Source organism: Mustela nigripes, chromosome 11, assembly GCF_022355385.1.
Source record: "Mustela nigripes isolate SB6536 chromosome 11, MUSNIG.SB6536, whole genome shotgun sequence".
Classification (NCBI taxonomy): domain Eukaryota; kingdom Metazoa; phylum Chordata; class Mammalia; order Carnivora; family Mustelidae; genus Mustela; species Mustela nigripes.
This window is the reverse complement of record NC_081567.1, coordinates 6048119-6070322: the sequence shown is the minus strand read 5'-3', so window position 1 is coordinate 6070322 and position 22204 is coordinate 6048119. Positions and strand designations below refer to the sequence as shown.

Here is a 22204-nt window from a genome sequence, read left to right as displayed (position 1 = left end):
GGTGGGGGGTGGGCTTGCCCAAGGCAGGCAGTTGGAATTCATGCCCTGAAGCTCACCTTCTGAGGACAAGGCTGGGCGGTGTAGGGAGGGAGTGTCACCGGAAGAGGTTACCTTGGTATGCCCGATCTTGTACTCATTCACATCCAGGTCGATGGATCCGAGCAGCAGCTCTGAGGCCTTCTTGTTGTCTACAAATCCCTGAGGAATCACGTTGGGGTTCAGCACTTGGTACCTGGTGGGAGAGACACAAATGACAATTGTTGTCGTGCCCAAGCTGGCAGCTCAGGAAGCATAACCACACGGTTGACCTTTGTGATGGTCTTGGAGTCACAGGTTAGACCTGTTTTACAGATGGCCACAGCAGGCAGTGGGTAGGACTGACAGGAGACCTTGGGGAGCAAACACTGGTGTTGGTCAGGAGTCCATGAGGCGGCAGGTGCTCCTAGAAATGAAGACACCCACATCTTTCCTTCCTGATCTTTCCTTCCAGGCATAGAAGTGCTGCCTTTGCTGACCTGCCAGCAGCCCTCTTTGTGATTTCCACGAGTCCTTCCCTGTTTAGAGCCTTTAGAGGGCTTGGACAAGCTGACCTCTAGTGACTTGTCCTGTTCCGTCCATCTGTGGTCATATGTTCCAGCAGATAGGGAGGGGGTAGATGGAAAACAATGCCTTAGGTGGAGGTCTTAGTTTAGGTTCCCCCAGAAGCAGACCTTGACACAAGGATTCAAGTACAAATGGTTTATCTGTGGGGAGGTGAAGTGGGGTGGAGGGTGGCAGGGTTGGGAAGGTCAGGGAAGTTAATAAGAGGCATGTTATCAGACTAGTTATCACAATGGGCAGCTGAGACTTAATCCTGCTGGGGGACACTGGGAACAGTTGTATGTACCTCTACCCAACCCCACATTCAGTCATTCAGTGACGTCTCCTTGCTGGCTTGAAATTGGCCATGAGAGAGTTTATCCCATGGAAATCCAAAGACACTACAAACCAGGGCTTTTAAATATTTATTATTTTTTATAATTTAACCTGGAGAGCCTACTGTTAGACACTTATCTGGAAGCCAGTACAGAACATGCCTCATCGTTAGGCCACCAAGAAGGGTGAGGGAGTTGAAGTATTTATTTGACAATTGTCCTCAGTCACTGGTTGAGGGCTGCTCCTGGGGAGACATTACTTCCTGAGACTTTCAGCCTGCCCAGTAGCAAAGCAGGTTCCAGAGCCAGGGGAGGCCCTCAGGCAAAGAAATGCACATGCCAGCAGTTGAAATTCAAGTCAAAGCACAAAGTAATGATGAGTTGGTATCTGCTGTGAGGTGTTGCGTCTGGGACAACAGGACTGTATTTCTCCATTAGTCAGTCCCTGTCAACCGAGAACGGTAGACTCATGGTATCAGGGAGACACCACTCACCTCTGTTTGAACTCCGGGTACTGCATCCTGTTTGGGAAGCCCTTCCTGCAAATACGGATGCCTTCCAGGACTCCGTTACAAGCCAGCTGGTGCATGATCAGGTGGGCATCCACCACGCCTGCCAAGGGGGAGGGCACAGGATGCCGTCAGGATTCTCAGATGGGACAGGCTACTCCTTGCCACCGCAGAAAGCTAACTGAGCATCTGTGTCATCAACCCCAGTCTTGTCCCATCACTGCCCAGGGAGCCCCACAATTCAGCCAACACCCAAAGGCCTCCCCAGTGTGACTTCCAGCTGGTGCCCACCCAGCCAAAACATAATTTTTGCTTTACAAAGCAGCTAGAACACGAATTTTGGATGATCCGTTTCTTTAAAGATTTTATTTATTTGAGAGAGAGTGCATAAGCGAGGGGAGGAGCAGAGGGGGAGAAAGAGAGACAAGCAGTCTCTACGCTGAGTACTGAGCCCCATGGCGGCTTGATCCCAGGACCCTGAGATCATGACCTGAACCAAAACCAAGAGTCAGATGCTCCACTGACCGAGCCACCCAGGTGCCCCTGGATGATCCATTTTGGGGGGATCCTTCGGTGCCCCGCTTTGCCCCAGTCATCCCTGCCGATTAAAAGTGGACTTAATTCATACCTGGCTCACAGTTTGCACCCAACAAACGTTTGTTATTTTTATCAACTGTTATTGTTTCGGTGGGCAAAATTGTCCAAGTTTGAAAAAATTCGTGGGGGGAGAGGGAGGCAAAAGTAACTAAATTTCTCTAAAGGGGGGGAGGGTACTTCATTTGAACAAACACTAGCTTCACAGAGCCCCACGATGTACCTGATTGCTTGAACTCGTTGGGGACAATGCAGCGGACAAAATGGGGAGCGGTGCTGTGCAGGGTGGTCATCAGCTTATTCAGCTGCTCCTGGGGACGGAGGAACAAGAAGCAGAAGGACTGAGTAGAGCTCAGTGTTGGCGTTGCAGGACACACACGCTCAGCAGAGCTGTTTATTTAAAGTTCAATTAATTAAATTCAGATTGAGCTCTTCTGCCACACCAGCCTCTTCTCCAGGACTCTCTTGCCACATATGGCTACTGGCTATCATCAGGGACAGCATCTTGGGTGGTGGCTGTCCTCTCAGAGGGACTTGCCTGATGTGACATGGTTTTCTTGATATGGTGTTTCATGGCGGGGCCCTTCTCACTCAATGCTGGCTCATCAGAGTCTCAGTACTAGAAGGAACTATACGTAGTACCTGTGAGGATAAACCCCTGCCCGTTGTGGCCTCCCCACTAGATGGTCCCTTCTCCTCTGCTTGGATACCTCTAATGACGTAGCCCGCTCTGCCTTAGGGCAGCCAGATCCTTGGGAAATACTGAACTCTTCCTTTGTGCTGTTCATCTACACTTTAGAACATGTCCCTAGTCATACCCCCAATCTGTGGAAGTTGTGATCAGCCCAGAAGGTCTGCCAGCCAACTTTAGGGCTCAAGATCTTGGGCACCGATATGTCCATTGTTACCACTCTCTGGGTTTCAATTCTGAGATGACATGGTTGGCCTTACCATCTCTAAGGGTCTTTTTTGCCCTGAGGTGCTGTGGTTCTGTGACTCCTTCAGAAGGAAGCAGACTCCTTGAATGAAAGAGGCAGCCATAGGCATAGAAATGAAATCATCCTGTCCTGGGCTGTGAGGTGGCAGGTGGACCATTAGAAGGGAGGGTTCGATGGAGGGTAGGGTTCACTCGATGCACAGTGGCTTATAGGGCAGTCCCTACTCACCCTGTAGAAGTTGGAGACTGTCATGAAGGAAGACCCTCTCTTCTGCTTCTTGCTTCCAGCTGAGGAAGAAAGACAAGCATGTTTCATGTCAGAACACAGCGTAGGACATTAAGTGTTCTGTGTCAAGGATATGTATTCTCTGGTTTAAAAAGCTTTTCTTGTGGGGGGTGTCTGGGTGGCTCAGTTGGTTAAGTGTCTGACTCTTGGTTTCAGCTCAGGTCGTGATCTCATGGTCCTGGGATTGAGCTCTGCCTTGGGCTCCATGCTCAGCACGGAGTCTCTCTCTCCCTTTGCCCCTCCCCAAACACTTGCTCTCTCTCTCTCTCTTTCTCTCTCTCAAAAAAAAAAAAAAAAAAGCTTTTCTTGGGACTAGGTAAGGTGGGGCCTTACCAACAGCTTAGCCTGCTCTGGGCTCCCAGGACCAACCTTCAACCCCGTCTCTGGGGGCTTCCATTCTTGACATTTTCTGGAGTCCTGGGATGTCCCTGAACCACCAGGAAAGAGAGATCTACCAAGGAATGGGTGAACGGGATGGCTACGGCCTAATCGTCAAAAGGGGTATTATGCTCTCTGGAGAGTCTGTTTTCCCTTTGTGGTTTAAGGCTACACAAGGGGACAAACTGTTCCCATTGCCTGGGAAGGAAGAGGAGCCCACAGACCATCTGGAGGAATTGCATGTTGATAATGAAAACATCTCTGAATTCGAGGAAATTTGCAGTTCTTGCCCCTCTGAGTGGCAGCCATATTGGGAAGCTCCCCTCTGGGGTGTTTCCCTGTGGGCCACATGACCTCCATGGGGTAGACGGCAGGGCTGGGCTTGGCCTTTGCCTCAGACAGAGGAGAACAGGAAGCAGAAAATAGGACACAGCATTTGGGCCTCAACTCTTCCAAGCAGTGTCACTCCACCTATAGGTGATACGGGCCCAGTCATCAAATCAGTTGATGGAATTTCCCAGAATGTATCTGTATCTCTCCATTGCACCATCGTCCATGGCCTACCTCAAGCAACTTGGCATTCATTTATCCGTTTAGTAAGAGTTGAATAAGAGAGTTTTGTTTCCTTATTTCCATTTTGGTCACTAAAGGGCATCAGCATGGGGAGACTAGACACAATTAGCACTCAGCTGTACCTGGAGCCTCCTCTTCTTTGAAGAGAAGGGCCAGGAGTCCCAGGGATGATTTCTGGAACAAGCCCACCACTGTTTCATTCAGGGGGTCTTTGTTCTTCTCCAGCCATCCTGTGATGTTGTAACCCACCTGGAGGGGGGCAAGTGCCAGTGGTTACCTTCGGGTCTAGTTTCTGCCTTCCAGCTCCTGCAGGCAGAACCTCTACCAACAGCTTAGCCTGCTCTGGGCTCCCAAGACCAACCTTCAACCCCGTCTCTGGGGGCTTCCATTCTTGACATTTTCTGGAGTCCTGGGATGTCCCTGAACCACAGTATGAGGTGGAGGCCCCATTATCTGCTTTCTTGGGCATTCACATTTTGCCTGTTGAGGCCACCCTGTCTCCGAGGTTTTCTGACAAACCAGGACTCTAGCTACTTTCTGTCAGGCTGTGACCTTCTCTTGCGTGTCTTGCTCTGCTGGCTACTCTGAGACTGCCTGACCTCTGACTCTTTTGCTACCCAGGTGGATTGATCTTCTTCTAGGCTCAGCCCTTGCTATGAGTGACTGACCTTGACCTGAGCTACATGAAGACCTCCAGACAAGGGTGTCTGGTTTCTCCTTGCTCAAGGGCACACATCCCTTGGACATTGCCTGGTGGAAGGGGGGTTCCATCCATCCAGAATTGGGGGCTCTCTGTGCTCAGGTAGTTGGACATCCATTAAGTTCTGCTTCCCATTTGGCCCTAGCTGGAGGCAAAGAGGAAGCACTTTTCAGATTTTTCCACTGAGCACAGGGAACTGAAGGAAGCAGATAAGAAGCCAAAACCTTTGGGGTTTCCTTCTCCTATATAGCATATAGACGTTCATCACCTCTGGGCTTACTTTAGAGCCTTCTTAGAGGTGTAGAGGCCCCATTAGACTTGGAATATTCCATTGCTACAAATGTGGAGCTCTTGTCATTTCACTGTGGGAGGTGAGGTAGGCTCCCAACCTGCTGTTTGCTCTAGGCATTGGCGCGATTCATTTTCCAAGTGATTGGCATTGTTATGGTTGATGAGATCATCAACTCCTGGCCCCAATGCCCAATCCAACATCGGATTTTCTGACAGCTCTGTCCTAAGGCTGCTGTTTCCCTGCAGTTAAACCCACAGAGGCTCGACAAACTCCGGTGGTAACAGGAGCCTTGGCATTTACGGCAATACTGCAATCCCAAGGAAACCAAACTCATTCTTAAAAGCTGGCTGAACAAACCTTGTCTCGCCTATCAATTATTCAAATAGAACCCGAGTCCTGGAGGCACTTAATTCCCTCTTCCCCAAGGACGAAGTCTGTCATGAGTGAAAAAGCCACTCTGAGATGTCTTTTTGTTGGTTTGGTGGCCACGAGCTGTCAAAGCTCAAAGTTGGGGGATAATTGGTGGGCCCGCGGTGTTTCTTTTCTCTTTTTGCAAGTGTTAGCAATTCTGTCCAAGATCTCTGTTCGGCCATCCAACCGAGGGCTGCAGACAATGGTGTAGCCCTGGCGGGTCTGAGAGCGTCAACTGCTGGCTGCTCCCTGGTTGCTTTGGAAGTCTCAGAGGGGGAAGTGATGAGGAAGTATGAGTCAGAGGTCATTTCACTGAGCCGATACCTCTGTTATATGGCGCCTGTGCTAGTTGGAGGCAGGAAGCATCAGAAAGGGCAGGGCAGGAAGGACCTACATGACCCAGACCTTAAAGCAGCAGGAAGGTGGCCACAGGGGGCGCCGAGGGGGTACTCACAGTGCCTGCGTAGTGGACGAGCTCGAAGTGGGCCTCAGGCCCCTTGCCTTTGCCCCCTTTGGGCTTGAGGAAGTTGCTGGACTTGCCCAGGTGGTTGTCATAGAGCGCTGCCTTGAAGGTGGCGTCGGTGGCCTTGGGGAAGACGCACTGTTCCTCCAAGATGGAGAAGATGCCCATGGGCTAGAAGGAAGAGTGGTGGGTGGTGTTACAGGAGGCCACGGGACCCCAACGCGGGCCACTCAGGTATTGGCCTGGGGGGGGTGGGAGGGGTGCCACAGACACCCAGGTGGCCGGCCAGGAAGCAGAACTCTGGGCAAGGAGCACTGGTAATGGTGCAGTAGCTGGTCTTCGAATGCCAAGGCCATTTAGATTGAAAGAGGCTAGAATTCATTGAATCTAACAGAAGGGACGATGGAGGTCAGAAGGGGCTACATAGCTCCCCAAATGCTAATTCCTCCCAAACAGCGGTGTCAGGCAGGCTTGGCCCTCAGGAAAATGGTAAAGTCAATGACACCTGTTCTCTTTGTGTTTAACACTCTTGCCCTCAAAGACACTCCTGGCTACCAGGGGCTGCCGATGGTTCTAGGTCTTTTCTCATAGAACAAGGGAGCTCATAAATGCTGTCCCTCTACCCCAATCTATGGAGGGTCTGGATTTCTTTCTTTTTTTTAAAGATTTTATTTATTTATTTGACAGAGAGTGATCACAAGTAGGTACAGAGGCAAGCAGAGAGAGAGAGAGGAGGAAGCAGGCTCCCTGCTGAGCAGTGAGCCCCATGCGGGGCTAGATCCCAGGACCCTGGGATCATGACCTGAGTTGAAGACAGAGGCTTTAACCCACTGAGCCACCCAGGTGCCCCTTGAGTTTCTAAGGAATATTTCTGGAAGAGGGCAATGTTTAACCCCAAAGGTGAAACATGAAGACATTTCAGGTTCTGTGACAGCTGGATAGGGAGGTGTTTGTAGGTGTTAGGGGACATGTGGATTGTGCACACAGCTTGTTTTTGGAGACTCTTTTCCTGGGAGGTTAAGGCTGGTCTCACATTGGAGACCCCTGCTTGCCTGGCTAATAGCTTCCCTATGATGGTCCCTAGGCTGAGCCTCAAAGATGACATATGATATTTGCTTTCTTTATTTTTTAAGCTTTTACTCTGAAATAATTTTAGGCTTGCAAAAGAGTGTGAGGCATCCCTACGTGTCTTTCATCTGACTTCTTGAAATGTTGATGCAACTTCGGTAACAATAATGAAACACAGGAAATTAACATTGATACAATTCTATGAGCAGACTGTTCAGATTTTGTCATCTGTCCTGTTAATGTCCTTTTTCTATCCATTTTCTGCATTTGATCAAACCATATATATTCTTGAAGTAGGCCCTTTGCTAAAATGTTCCCTATGGTATGATTATAGGGGTGGCCAGTAGACTGCCTGGGTTAGAACCTGACTCTGCCATTCACAGGTTGTGTGACCTAGGACAGGTTACTTCCCTTCTCTGTGCCTCAGTGTTGCTATCTGTGAAATGGATATAGTATATCACACCGCCCCCCCATTTCTACCCCCCTAAACACATGGGTGGCGGCTTAGGATGAGCCAGTGAGTCAAGGCATCCAACAGCTCAACTAACAGTTGTCATTGCAAAACTATCATACCCATTTTGCAGAGAGGAAGCTAGAGGCCAGACCAACCAAGGTCGTTAGCAGTGCTGTTAGTCCACCTCCTTCAGGCACCAGGGAAGTCCCCCTCTGAGCCCCTCCCACCCCCCACTCAGGGCCCTGGCCTCTAAGCCCCACCTTGAGCAGCAGGTTACCTTCTCTAGGAGGTCAATGCAGGCCTGTAGGTCAAGGCCAAAGTCGATGAAGACCCATTCGATGCCCTCCCTCTTGTACTCCTCCTGCTCCAGCACGAACATGTGGTGGTTAAAGAACTGTTGCAGCTTCTCGTTGGTGAAGTTGATGCACAACTGCTCGAAGCTGTTGAACTGGGGTGGGAGGGCAGAGAGCGGGGCATCAGCCAGGACCCAGGCAGAGCCTTCCTGGGACCAGGACTGAGGGATGAGGCACAAGCTGAGCTCAGATTTGCTGTGGGCCAACCATTGTCAGGTGCTGCCCCAGCTGCCTGAATGCTGACCACTGGACGGCCCTCCGTCAACCCTTCTTGGTTACCCTCCCCAGCAAAGGCCCAGAGCAGCTTAGAGCCTGCAGAGCAGGGTTGTCGGGGAGGGGGCAAAAGAGAGTGCAGGGGAGGGGGCACAGGAACGATCCAGCTGACATCGTGTTGATACATGACATCACGTTGATCCATTTACACAAGGGAAATTGGCCAACACTTCAAATAAGGTTTTTCTTTCTTTCTCCTTTCCTCTTTTTCCCTCCCTCCCTCATGTGGTTAATGAAAATCATTGTGGAAAGAATCATTTCTTCCCAGGATAGAATCATTTGAGAGGCATTATGCTTCGGACCCCCTGTGTGCCTCTGGAGAGTTCACTCTCTGGGTGCAGTTTCTTTATCCTCATCCAGAGGATGAAAGGGTTTGAGGGGTTTACAAGCCTTAAAAAAAAATCAGAGAGTGCTTTCTCTTAATGAAATCCCATGCTAAAGCCGCATGAAAAATAGGTTAGAGCAGAGGTTCCGTTGTAATCAGAGGGCAGGCTCGTGTGTCAGACCCTGTGCTGAGCTGCACCTGCTTAAAACCTTACAAGGCAAGGAGTAGTGTCCCCATTAACAGGTAGAGAAAGAGAGGCACACAGCTTGGAAGTAGCCAAGCTGGGTTTCGAACCCTGTTTGTTTATTGCACACACTATTGTTGACACAGACCAGCCTCTTTTCCCTTAGTCCATTCCCTGCTGGACGTCAGGGAACCCAGTTTGGAAACTCTAAACCTCCTTCCGCCTGTGAAATTAAAGGATTCTATTGTAGATGGCAGTCAGATTAGCCCTTTAGAGCCTGAAAGAAATTGGGCTAAGCTGACTGCCATTTTCTTTATTTTTTTTTAAAGTGGGCTCCATGCCCAGCACAGAGCCCCTGGGGCCTGAACTTAGGACTCTGAAATCAAGACCTGAGCCAAGATCAAGAGTCAGACGCTCAACCAACTGAGCCACTCAGGTGCCTCTGGGCTAAGATGTTTAAAAAAAATAAATAAATTCACCTGTGGCCAGTAGAAATCTTAAAATAATAGGATAGTGGAGTGGAAAGAACTTTATAGACCATCTCTTCCAGTCTGTTCATTTTAGAGTTGAGAAAACTGAGGCTCCGAGAGGGGAAGCCACTTTCCTAAGGCCACACAGCTAGCTGAGAGCCAGCCTGAGTCCAGAACCAGATCTACTGACTCCTAATCATGCTGCCTCCAGTTACAGAGGTAAAATATTCCCGACCCACAACACCAGTCTGTGAGGAGACCTGAGTCTCTCTCGTGTTGGGAAGAAGTGGGGGGGGCTACCAGTGTGCTGGCCAATCAGCTTACTCGCTCTCAAAAACAAGAGGAAGGAAGGAAAGAAAGAAGGAAGGGAGGGAGGGAAAGAGAGGAAAGGAGAAAGAAAGAAGAAGATCTGAAGTGTTGGCCAATTTCCCTTGTGTAAATGGATCCACATGATGTCATGTATCATCAACACGATGTCAGCTGGGTCACAAAATTCCTGAAAACTCAATGGTCGGCCCTCCCGAGACAGTACAGGCCGGCCCCAGCATGTCACCCATTCTGTCCAGTCTGTTTACCCTATTCTTTATGATTTGGCACCATACAAATGAAGATGGAGCTTTCTGGATGCCAAAAGTCAGAGACCCAAGAGCAAACAACGGAGATCAGCCCGCCCCAGGTCCAAGATGAGAAACAAGAGAACTGTGGAGAAACGTGGCTTTTAAAAGGAAAATGGTCACCCCCAAAGCAGAAACAATGCCAGGGCAGGCACACCTCAAAGATCTCGAAGCCAGCGATGTCCAACACCCCGATGAAGAATTGCCTCTGCATCTTGGTGTCCAAGGTCTTGTTGATCCTGACCACCAGCCACTTGAACATCTTGTCATAGATGGCCTTGCCCAGAGCCCCGATGGAGTTGTTGCACTGTTCCATGTTCTGGCCCTTTTGCACAAACTCGTTGCCTACTTTGACCCGGGGCCTGGTGATGCCCTTCTGGAGCTCCCCGGAATTGAGACCCATGAGATGGGAGACTTTGTCAGCCACTGAGTAGGGAAAGAAAAAGCAGGTGCGTGAGAAACATGATGTCCTGCCCTGGAGAAACCCAGCACCATCCATCATAGTTAGGGAAGGGAGGAAGGAGAGGGTAGCAGAGACAGAGGCTGTGCCCATGAGAGAAGAGACATCTGAGATGGTTTCCCACACTCGCTCAAGGTCAAATGGCAAAGCAGAGCATAGAAACCAAAATCGTGACTCTGACTCTCTGTCACATCTCCCTGAGATTATCGATGTCTGGATGTCAAAGAAACATTCTTGGTTTACAGCACATCTCTGAAATATGCACGGAGCCTCAGAGAGTCCTGAACCCCTGCCGCTGGCCCTCTCTACCTCGAAGAGCCCCAGCCAAACACCTACCCTCCGTGGTATCCACTTCAGCTTGCTCTTCTCTGGGCTTCTGCTTGAACTTCATGTTCCCAAAATGCATGATGCCCCCCGTCAGCTTATAAATGCCAATCTTCTCCTCTGGGCTGAAGCCCAGCACATCAAAGGCCACCTATAGGGAAGAGAAAGTCAAGACACTCCTGGCTCCTTATCCCACAGCATAGAGGCCGTGGCCCTACAGCTGTGGGGGTGGCACCCGTGGGCCATGGTGGCCACGGTAGTATGGCGTGGGCTCTGGAGGTCAAACACACCCCGGCCTGGAGGAGGGTCAGTTTTCCTCCAAGGAACCCAGACCAGATGCTCAGCAGTGTAGTCATTGTATTTATTTACTCTCCCTGGTCTCCGTTTAGTCATCAGCAAAAGGGGGATCATAGGTGGTCATAAGGATAAACCAGAATGACGTTTCAACGTTTAGTCCAATGCTTAACGCATAGCCCTTGAGAGATAATAACAAACGGAAGTCACATTATCATCACCATCATTATTACTGCTAAGGCTTCACGGTAGGTACCGGGAGAGGGAAAGGCAAAGGCGCATCAGAAATCGATGCTAATGTCAGACCCCAGCAGAAGTTACAGGTGCTCAATGTCATACGAGGAGAGAGGGGGTACAGTAGGAACTGCAGAGACGGGAGGGTCACTCCTAGCCAGGCTGGTGTACATGGCCCTTCAGTTCCTTGGACTTCTAGTTCGGTTCTGCTTGCTACGACAGGCGAGAGAGGTGCCGGCTGCAGCCCCAGAGATCTCCAGGAGAGAATGCGGGCTATTGCCTGGCTGCTGGGAGTGGTCCCCACCCCATCTGGATCCCCACCCCAGGTGACAGTGCGTGCAGGGCCCCCACAGTCTCTGTCCTGACTCTCCCTGCCACATGCCAGCCAGGAGGGTCCACTCACATCTGTGATCTGCAGCTCCTCCCCGTCGTCCATATTCTCCACCACCGTGACGCCCTGGCTCACCCAGTGGTACTCCTTAGGGTTGGGGACCAGCAGCAAACTCTCTGCCAAGAGCAGGAAAGCAGGTTAGCAGCTGAGTGACGTGCGGTTTTCTTCTCTTTCCATTTTAAGCCAGATCCCTAAATGCATCTCCTGTGCCCAGCGTGACGGTGGACATCAATGAGTTTACAGCGCTGGATAAAACAGGGTCCCTCTGGGATCACCCAGAGTCACGGAGGGACTTGAATAGGGCACAGGATGAGCTTTAGGGTAACAGGAGGGTCTCAGCAACTTGGTTGTGTCCTTGACTACTTGTGCCAGTACCTGGTGCCTATTGGGCCCCCTGTAGATATTTTTGGAATAAATTAATTCCTATCTTTCTCTTTCCTCTGTCCAATAAATAGCAATTTACCCTCTAAGGCAGAAGGTAATACAGTGTCTGCAGTGGGCAGTAACAATCACTTGCACATGGTACGCACAGATACTGTTGCTTTTATAAAGCAATATACTCACTTCTATTTTTCTTCATATGTGTGCCCCTCTTGGTCTATCTTTGTTTTTCCACTTTTGGAAGAAACGTGGGTGCAAGAAATACTTGCATGTTCCTTCATCTCTACTGTTGGTAAAAACTAGAGCCCAAGAAGGAAGATAAATATTGGCTGTCACCCTGCTCTAGGGTCGGGGAGGCAATAGGGCCTGGCGGGGAGGGTGGTAGACAAGAGAGCTTGCACTCCACCGAAAGGGGCCACCACCACTCAACTGCCTTGATTAGCGCCTTGTGTAACAGCAGGCCCATGGCTACTGGATCTTTTGCTACTCCAGAGAAACCAAGAAGATGGTGGTGTTTTTTGTTTGTCTGTTTTATGTGAAGTCTTCCAATTTCAAAATGCTATCCATTAATTAAAAAGGACAGTGTGTCTGATGCAAATAAAGCCCAGTTGTGTGTGGGGAATGGAACCCAGCCTCTGGTAGGGTTAGGAGGTGTGTATGCGGAAGATTGATCTCTTCCCTCACTTTTTACCCTCAGCAGGTCTGCCATCACCAGTTGAGCAGATTGGTGCCTGCACAAGAGCATCTAGGTGAGTGAGTGAGTATACTTTGCTCATCAGATAATGCACTCAGTGTGGGCTGTGTCCACCCAGAGGGGAGCCTCTTGTTATCGCACATGAGATGGTCCTGGGCTGACCTCTCTGCTCCTGTCTGGGCACTGGGCCCAGAGGCAGCAGGTCTGTGTCTCAGCCATGAGTTGCAGACATTCCAAAACCCCATCTGTGGTATGGGCCAGCAGTGGTGTTTGGTCTCATGAGGCCATTGTGAAGATGGGATGTGAGTAGAACTTTGAGAAAGTTCCGTGTAACCTATGCATGTAACTCAAAGGGATTCCTGCAGAACCACAGAAGGGGGGGGGGTTGTTACTGGACCCTCTGTCCTCGGGAGCTGTTTTGTTACTGAAAAAAGAGGAAAAGCAAGTTGAGGGGCAGGCAGATAGACATAAAGATCTTTACCAATAAGTTCAGGTTTCTTGTTAGAGAGAATCTGGTAGAAAATATGGTAGCCCCTCTCAGCGGCTTGCTGTGAGATGACACGAGATTTCTCTAAGAGATCTGGAAAGGAAGGTGCAAACATGTCCATGAATACAGTCCCATTCTGCCTGGAGTGCACGGTGCCGCAGCCAATGGGCTCCCCTTTCCATACAGCCCCACGCAATAGCCAGTCCAGGGGCTATTCCCTCTGCCCCGGGCATGGCTGCTGGGGGCCTGACTGTCCATGGCGGGGAGCCCCGGAGCAGGGTCAGCACCCCAGGCATGAGACAGCCCTGGGCCCCACACACTGTGTAGCTGGTCCCGCCCCGCAAGAACCCTCCAAAAGGGGCCAGACTCACAGCTCTCAATGTCCGCTCCAGCCAGTTTGCCCGTTGTTCCGAAGTGGATTCGGATGAACTTGCCCTGAGCAGGGAGGGGAGGGTTGTGAGGGGGGATACAGGGAGTTCTAGACCAACAGAGTCCCTCACTGGCAGCTCCCCTGAATTCCAAGGGTCCTACTGGGAACGTAGCTGCGCCAGACATCACTGTTCGTGGAGCTGCGGATTTCCCACACAGAAGGGTAGAGAAGATGGACGGGGCTTGGAGCCAAATTTAGGGTCTGTGGGGTAGCCCCCCAGGGCATTTGTGGGGAGAGGAGCACCGGCAGGAGGGTCTGGGGCCTCTGGGAAGCATGCTTAGAGGCACACATGGGGGAGTTTGGCCAGCGGGTGTAGGAAGCACACTACGCAGTCTCCTTACTGACATACTGCATCCCTCTCCCTGAACTTCGGCAGAACCACCAGGAAATTCTCCCGGAAATAGGTGTCTCTGTGGCTCCATCTCTGCTGCTCCTGCCCATCTGCCCCTCGCCTCAATTTCTCACCTGCCTTCCCTTCCTCCCTGCCCAGCTCTGTTTACCTAGGCTCCCTGCCAGCCCACCGGCTCAGGCGATGAGGGGCCCCAGCAGGAGACTGGGAATCAGGAGGGAAGCCCGGGCATTTCTCCTCCCTGGACAGCACCTCCGGTAGTGGAAGGCAGAGCTCCCGCAAGAGGACTGAGCTAGCTCCAGAATCCACCAGGGCCCTGGGGACAGCACGTTTCGGGCATCCCTCCAATGGGAGGGAGTGTTTGGAGGGGAGGAAGGAGGGGAGGTGTCTACAGCTTTCGGCCAATGCGCATCTCTGGCTCCCCTGACTTCACTGCTTTCTCCATCACCAGGTCTCTGCTTTCAAGCTCCTGGATTTAAGTACTGATGTGGTTCTGTTTGATATAGAACCTGACAGATAGGACATTAAAAATCTCGGGAAGGAGATGCTGTGACTCTCTTCATTCTATTTGCATGTTTAAATCAGCCCCAATTTCCTTACCTGGAATGGGGTGACACCTATCCCCCCCTCCCCCCAAGGGGTCACCGTTGTGGCTGCTCACACTTACAAAGCGAGAGGAATTGTTGTTCCTGATGGTCTTGGCGTTCCCGAAAGCCTCCAGCACAGGGTTTGCCTGGATGATTTGATCCTCCAGGGACCCCTGACCCAGAGAGAAACACAAGGTTGGGTGCTGCCTGGAGAGTCAGGGCTTTCACAGCACTGTGGCTTTGGAGCCAGGAGCCAGGAGGGTAAGGGCCTTGGGAGGCCTGGAAATCAGGGCAGGAAGGAACCCGGGAAGAGGGCCACCACCTGATGACCATTCCCTGTGGCCCTGACATGGGAGGGGCACCTGGCAGATGACAGGCCTTGCTTCTTAGCTGTTCTGTACTTTGTGATTGCGGGAGAGACTCCTGAGTGAGCCTGAAAACCCTTCCCGGGGCATCCCTGGTCTTTCTTACAAACTCTCCTTTGCTTTGTGGGCTTTTATAGATGCCACTGGCCCAGCTGTTGCTCCTTGGGCCCGCTGGCCACCAGGGTCTGCAGAAGCAGCTGAGGGAGGAGCTGGTGTTCCCCTTTCTCCCCTGCCAAGCACCAGTGGCTCTGCCACATGCCTTTCTGGGGACGGACGTGAGCTGGGACAGTAGAATAGATCCTGTAGGAGGAGACCCAGGTCTGTGGCTTCCTTCTCCCTATGTGGTTCATCCTTCTCTCCAAGCCTGTCTACTCCTCTGTACAAAGGCCCAAACCCATAGGACAGCTGTGAGGATCACATGGGCTCTGCTGTGTGTGCCCTCCTGGGTGTGCCTTCCCGTGTGTGCCCCCCATGTGTGCCCATCTGTGCGTACCCTCCTGTGTGTGCCTGAACACAGGGTGGGCTGGCATGACAGACTCTGAGTGTGTCCGTTGGTCCTACCTTTCCATCCGAAGACTGTTTGCCGGTTCCTCCGACGTTTGCAAAGTACTGAATGACCTTCTTCGTGTTCTCAGTCTTGCCAGCACCAGATTCTCCACTGCAAGTGGAAAATAGAAGCAGACAAGTGAAGCACAAAGAGGGGATTGGCCACAGAGAAGCAAAGCAGTAAAAGTTGCAGCCTGAGTGTCACCATGATTCACCCTCAGCCAGGACAGGGACAGACAGTGGGGGGTGGGGTTGGGGGACACAGAGCCCCCGCCCAGTTTCACAGGTGCAGCCTTGATGTCCTGCTAAGCCCACTCACAGCCTGCAGATTTCCATACAAAGTCCCACCAATTAATTCTAAGAAGGCTTAATTACATGTGTAAGACACAAACCTAATTATATGTATATAGACTGAGAGACAGAAGGGACACTTACGTGATTAGCATAGACTGATTTTCACGATCTGCAGGGAAGAAGACAGCAACAGGAAGATGTAATTAGGAAACACTTAGAAACTAGACATTTGACATCGCCATGGCCAATCAGTCCGCATCTGCCTGCATCCCACTCAATGCATCCCGGGAGGTAGGGTGCAGCGACCACCAGAGGCCCAGCCCCCTGTGTCCGGTGGGGTCCGTGGCCACGTGCTTGCCACTGCAATGTTCACCTCTGCAGAAAGGCCCCAAATTCACCAGCCCCATTCTATATATTTATCCAGTCATAAGCCACATAAAAATCACTTCATGGGCCACCATGCTACAATGCAGAGATCATACAGGGAATGGTTAAGTGTGGACTTGAATCCTGGGCAAGTTACTTAACCTGGCCTTCCATGTTTCTGTAAAGCTTAGAAGGGATGCGGTGTGAGGTAGGGCCGGTACTTAGCAAGTGCCCTGCACCCTTACCGAGCCTGGGTACCCAGTGTTAACATCACACCCTGCTGCTTCTCAGCACGTAGTGAAGAACTTCAATGGGTAGCGTGGAGTCCGGGTTGGGATTGGGTAGCCCGTGGTTCTAAAATGTTCGGAGCCAATGGCAAAAAGAGTTTTTGTCGCCCACCCTGAGAGCCCTAGAGGTCCTGCTGTACTCACTCATGAGCATGTCGTGGTAGGCGTTGTCAGAGATGGAGAAGAGGTGGGGTGGCATCTCGGTGCGCTTTTTGCCTTTGTACATGTTTGCCACGCGGGCTCCGTAGATGGGCAGCCACTTGTAGGGGTTGACTGTCACACAGAACAAGCCCGAGTAGGTCTGGTGGGAGGTGAGGAAGACAGTGAGCTGGCCTTTCCTCCTGACGCCCTCTTCCCTCCCAGGCCTAGCCTGTCCTAGAGCAGCCTGGGTGGGGAGGGCGCTGCCAGCCTGGAGAGGTACAGCAGCATCCCCTCCTGGAGGCAAAATCGGTATTGGAGCATCTAGTCAGCGAGCAAAACAATCCTTCGCTTTCATATATTTGTTTCATTTTCTTCTGGTTTAATTATTTGCATAGATAACACAGTCACTGCAAGGGCAAAGGTGCAGGAAAAGGTCTCCCCAGCTCCTCGGTGTCGCAACTCCTCCTCCCTCTGGGGAAGCACTGTGTTAATTTCTCACACCCCCTTCCATGGTTTTTGATGCGTATACAAAGAAATCCAGGGATGTGTTCTTACCCACCCCACTTCTTGTTTTTAAAGCAAAAGATAGCTCTCTATAATACTGTTCTATATCTTGCTTTTTCCGTTTAATCTATCTGGGAGATTTTCATGAGAATTCACAGGGAGACTTCTGGGGTGTTTTAACAGCGGCAAAGCCCTCCCTGGGTGGACACGCCCCCCTCCCCCACTCCACCCCCAGTGGGCAGCTGGATTTGAACTACTCTTAAGAAGAGGCACCATCTTCTCTTTTCATCACAAGGCAATTTTGTAAGGAAATTGTCCCATTAAGGAGAAAAGAAAATCAGAAAAACCAATGAAGTACTAGAAGAAAGGGGAGAAAAAGGGAGGGCAGAAAACAGCCCCGTCCGTGGGTCCCCACCCATGAGTTCCAAACTGTCTTTCTCCTTGCTGGACCCTCACATCCACCTGAGAGCCCAGCCCCGACCCCGTGCCTCTTTTCAGTTAGACTTTAAAACCTTCCGCCTTGACCCAAATGGGAATAAACGCCTCCCTGCCTGACGCCAGCTTCTTCTTAGCATAGCTGCCATATATGTATTAAGTTTTTATGAGGAATCTTATTAAATAGAAAGTGACCCAAAGGAAGAGAAACAAAGATGAGATAGAGCTCACTTAAGGAGTTGAGAGTAGGACACACAGTGTATTGCCCTGAAACCCCTGCCACAGAGCCACTCTTTCCCGCCAGTCCTGTCTGAGGGTGGGGGTGAGGACAGACAGCAGACGGATGGATGGATGGATGGTTGGATGGACGGATGGACAGGGGGTGACATCTAACAAGGCCATATGATGTCACCAGAGGGAAAATGAGTCTTGATGGGAGAGTCTGCAGTGGGGTAGTGAGGACAAAGACTCCTGGGTGGCAACCTCAGCAGAAGGTATACCAGCTGCCCGTGGAGATGGCACCATCACTGAGACATTGAAGGCTTGGAGTGGAAGTTCTAACGCGTCAGAAACATGGTTCTGTGCCCTTGTCTGAGCCATACTGTGTGACGGTTGCTAGGAAGGTAGAGTAGCAGCTGTGTCCTTCCCATCAGGAGGGGTGCAGAAGGTCAGCAGCCATCACCCGTTGTCCCCACCGCCAGCCCCGGGGAACTCACATAGATCCTCATGTTGGTGTAGCGTTGGCGCAGATTGTTCAGGACGCTGGCCTCATTCAAGAAAGTCATGTCTGCCATGTCACTGGCTTGGTAGAATTTGGGTGGGTTCATCTGCTGGACATCATCCTTCTTCACAGTAAGAGTCTGGGTGGGGGAGTGTCAAGGCACAACAGGAATTAGGGAACAGTATAGTCTGCAGCCATGTCAGCCTCTGGCACAAGGTACCACAGACTCTCTGGTATCTTGGAACGAGCTGGAGTCAGGTGACCAATGGGCCTGATTCCTGATCCAGCCATGTCCCACTGTGAGGCTTGGGCTGATGAGAGACCTCCAAGGCCACCCTAGTCCAGATTACCATTCCTCTGAAAGAGGGATCACAGGAGCTTCCTTGGCTGGTGGCAGGGAGAACTATATTAACTTAAGTAGGATCCTATAAAATACCTTATAAGCTATTAAGTTCCATCCCTACATTCAGAACACCTCTGGACCCTGCTTCTCTTCCTGCCAAGTCCATGCTGATAGCTGAGCAGAACTTGCTTTTCAATCCCAGTGACACTTTGCAGAGGCGTGACTCTTGGCTCTCTGCCTTGAGAATTGGCAGTGGTTTCTAAACAGCGTGAACTTTTTCATTGAAAAAAAAAAGGAGGAGGCGCCTGGGTGCCAGTTGGTTGAGAGTCTGGCTTTTTTTTCCTTTTTAATTTTTATTTATTTATTTATTTATTTATTTTTTAAATTTTATTTATTTGACAGACAGAGATCACAAATAGGTAGAGAGGCAGGCAGAGAGAGAGAGAGGAGGAGGAAGCAGGCTCCTTGCCGAGCAGAGAGCCCGATGTGGGACTCGATCCCAGAACCCTGAGATCATGACCTGAGCTGAAGGCAGAGGCTTAACCCACTGAGCCACCCAGGGGCCCTTTTTTAAAAAAGATTTTATTTATTTATTTGAGAGAGGAGAACATGAGTGGGAAAAGGGACAGAGGGAGAAGGAGAAGCAGACTCCCCAGTTGGTGCCAAGCCCAACATGGGGCTTGATCCCAAGACCCTGAGATCATGACCTGAGTGAAAGTCACACGTTTAACCAACTGAACCACCCACGTGCCCCTGAGCTTCCAACTCCTGATTTCAGCCCGGCTCATGATCTTGGGCTTGTGGGATCAAGTCTCTCATTGGGTTCCATGCTCAGTATGGAGTCTACTTGTCCATCTCCCTCTGCTCTTTCTCTATCTCTAAAATAAATAAGGGGTTGCCTGAATAGTTCTATCAGTATAATAATAATACTATATATATATATATATATATATATATATAATACTATAATATATAACAATAATAATAAAATAAAGTAAATAAAATCTTTAAAAAAAAGACATTTCCCTGCTCCCCTCAAGCCACCTTAAAGAATAAAATTGAGGGGCGCCTCGGTAGCTCAGTGGGTTAAGCCTCTGCCTTCGGCTCAGGTCATGATCTCAGGGTCCTGGGATCGAGCCCTGCATCTGGCTCTCTGCTCAGCAGGGAGCCTGCTTCCCCCTCTCTCTCTCTGCCTGCCTCTCTGTCTACTTGTGATCTCTGTCTGTCAAAAAAATAAAAATAAAATCTAAAAAAAAAAAAGATTTGGGGCACCTGGGCGGCTCAGTGGGGTAAAGCCTGGGCCTTCAGCTCAGGTCATGATCCCAGAGTCCTGGGATGGAGCCCCACATCAGGCTCTCTGCTTCCTGCTTCCCTTCCTCTCTCTGCCTCTCTCTGACTACTTGTGATCTCTCTGTCTGTCAAATAAATAAATAAAATCTTAAGAAAAAAAAGAGATTAAATTTTAAAAAAAGAATAAAATTGAAAGCAAGTGAGCAAGCAAACAAGACCATAATAATAATAATAATAATAATAATAATAATAATAATACAATGAATCCTGAGCAGTTAATGTGTCAGGGTAAAAGTAGTAGTACAGGGTTAGGATCCTGGAGTGTCTGTGCACGGCAGGCAAACTCCATCCTCCCTCTGCGCCCCAATTTCTTCATGTGTAAATGAAAACCAGCACCAGCTCTTAAGTTCCAGCATCTGGGACCAAAGCTTAAGCCATGTGATCCAGAAAATAAACATCTTTGACAAGCTGCCTATAGCCTGAGATGTGGGGCTTGAACAAGCACTGGGATTTCTGGGACTTTTAATAATTTATGAGTCCACTAGGCAGATAACTTGAAACCTTGACAGTTCTGGAAAATCTACCCACTAATGGTCACCACACCCATGGTAAATCAAGCTGGGTTTTATTCCGAGTCCATTTTGGGGAGTTCCCAGATCTCTGGGCCTTGCCTTCAGGCAAACACTTCTCTCTCTCCCTCCCTCTCTTCTCCGTCTGTCTGTCTGTCAGCTGAGGCAGAGGACAGGGGCCTTTACCTTTCTCTTAGAGGTCAGGTGAGTCAGTCTTTGTCCCAGACCTGCGGTGTCACAGAAGTTATGCGCGGTCCTTAATGTCTATCCTAACCGGGCCCCCTGGGGATCCAAGCTCTCGTACATTACACCTCACAACACCACAGTGCTCTGCCCTTCTGAAAAGTGGGTTCTCCAGAGAAGTCAGCTTGACTTTCATGTTCCAGTCCCCTAGAACCTGGGGATAGCCTCATTTCCCTGCTGCTGCTCCCCTCGAAGTGAAGCAAAGCACAGATCTCAGCTCAGCTGCTGCATGTTCTGATTGCAGATCTCTGGCCTCTTGTCTTCCTGACATTGACTGAGGACCAACTCCTGCTGCTCGGCCCACCACCAAGAAATGGCCTTGTGACTTGGGGACATGTGGGTGTTTGAGCGCAATACAGCTAGGTTTGAATCTGAGCTCGGCATTTGCTGTCTTTGTGACCATGGGCCACTTACGTAGGTCCTCCTTCATCCGTTATAAAATAGTAACTCCTAAAATCCCACTACATAAGATTATTGAAAGGATTAAACGAAACATCCAGTGCCTCACCAGGAGTCTGCCATAGGGTAACGGTTTAATGAACCAAACTTTCTATCCATTCTCTCAAGTCACCCCCACAGTCAGAAAACAGTGGAGACCAGTAGAGAGAGAGGTGTGCTGGTAAACCAGCTCTAAGGGTTGGTGCGTGCGTTGGGGGAAATCCCTGATTTATACCATTTGTCAAGACATCAAGCTGCCAAAAGTTTAATTCTCGGCTGCAAAGTCCCTGGTTGTTTAGCATTGAGTGTTGGGTCCTCACAAGCCAGGACAAGCCAGCTCCAGCACTGCCGCCGTGCAGCAAGGGACGCTGAGCCTCCATCTGTGGGCAGGCAGGTGGAGAGCTCCCTGAGTCAGCCAGGGTGTTCTGAGCCCTGCCTCACGTTCCTCATGTCGCTGTGAGCACACAGTGCAACTGCGGACGTCTGCGATGCTTACTGCCGTGCCCCATGAAATCCCCATGAAAGTAACTCTCACACAATCTCGTGCACACGCATGCTATTTCAGAGCATACCTGTACTTGCGTGTGTCCTACCATGTTGGAGTCTCTACTGGGGAATAGTCAAAGCTCAGGGAGGGCAGGTGTCTTGCCCAGGGCCATAGTTCAAGTGTAGTCAGGTCAGCACACAGGACTCAGAGGCATCTGCCCTCTTACCATCCTGCCTCTTGAGCATGGACAGCAGAGCCTGGGTGTCTGCCACTCCCTAAGCTCAGTGTCTTTCTGGAGATTATTCCCCACTCACCTGGTTGTTGACTGTCTTCACGGTGACCTGGTCACCCTGTTCAGACTGGATCTCCCCAGCAACGAAGCCCTCTTTCTCGTCTTTGACCCAGCAGGACTTCTTGATGTCATAGGGCTTGTTCATGGCTTCAATCCTCTCCTTTTCTGGAGGTGCCAGGAAGGGCATCGGGTCCACATCGTCCCCACATTCACCTTTGTATCCACCAGGCATCGCGGCTTGGCTGATGGAGGAGCAGGAGGGAACCAAGGGAGGGAACCAGGGCTTCCCTGGGTGCTGTAGGGAAGAGCAAGGACAGTTCGCCAAGACTGATGGGTAGGTTGCAACAAATGCCCCAAGAGAGATGGGGTTGCTTCTCTCAGGTCACTTTGGAGGTCTTGTGGCATTAGGTCTTAATAATCAAGAATTAGAAATTAGTTAATAGCACCTCAGAGT

The 22204-nt window shown here is 50.5% G+C and overlaps 1 protein-coding gene across 1 annotated transcript in view; it reads right to left on the bottom strand.

The window, feature by feature from the left end:
- The window catches only part of LOC132027145 (myosin-16), a 60332-nt gene extending 38350 nt beyond the window's left edge, over positions 1 to 21982 (bottom strand). Inside the window, exons 1-18 of the mRNA XM_059415920.1 lie at positions 21773 to 21982; positions 18084 to 18227; positions 16432 to 16588; positions 15776 to 15803; positions 15356 to 15452; positions 14510 to 14602; positions 13435 to 13498; positions 13058 to 13156; positions 11514 to 11617; positions 10595 to 10733; positions 9956 to 10224; positions 7857 to 8027; positions 6049 to 6228; positions 4314 to 4440; positions 3184 to 3242; positions 2241 to 2328; positions 1409 to 1526; positions 112 to 232 (exon numbers count right to left, since the gene is read on the bottom strand). Of these exons, the coding sequence (XP_059271903.1) occupies positions 112 to 232; positions 1409 to 1526; positions 2241 to 2328; positions 3184 to 3242; positions 4314 to 4440; positions 6049 to 6228; positions 7857 to 8027; positions 9956 to 10224; positions 10595 to 10733; positions 11514 to 11617; positions 13058 to 13156; positions 13435 to 13498; positions 14510 to 14602; positions 15356 to 15452; positions 15776 to 15803; positions 16432 to 16588; positions 18084 to 18227; positions 21773 to 21982 (2268 nt within the window). The remainder of the gene's footprint in view (positions 1 to 111; positions 233 to 1408; positions 1527 to 2240; positions 2329 to 3183; positions 3243 to 4313; positions 4441 to 6048; positions 6229 to 7856; positions 8028 to 9955; positions 10225 to 10594; positions 10734 to 11513; positions 11618 to 13057; positions 13157 to 13434; positions 13499 to 14509; positions 14603 to 15355; positions 15453 to 15775; positions 15804 to 16431; positions 16589 to 18083; positions 18228 to 21772) is intronic.
- Between the last annotated feature and the right edge of the window lie 222 nt (positions 21983 to 22204).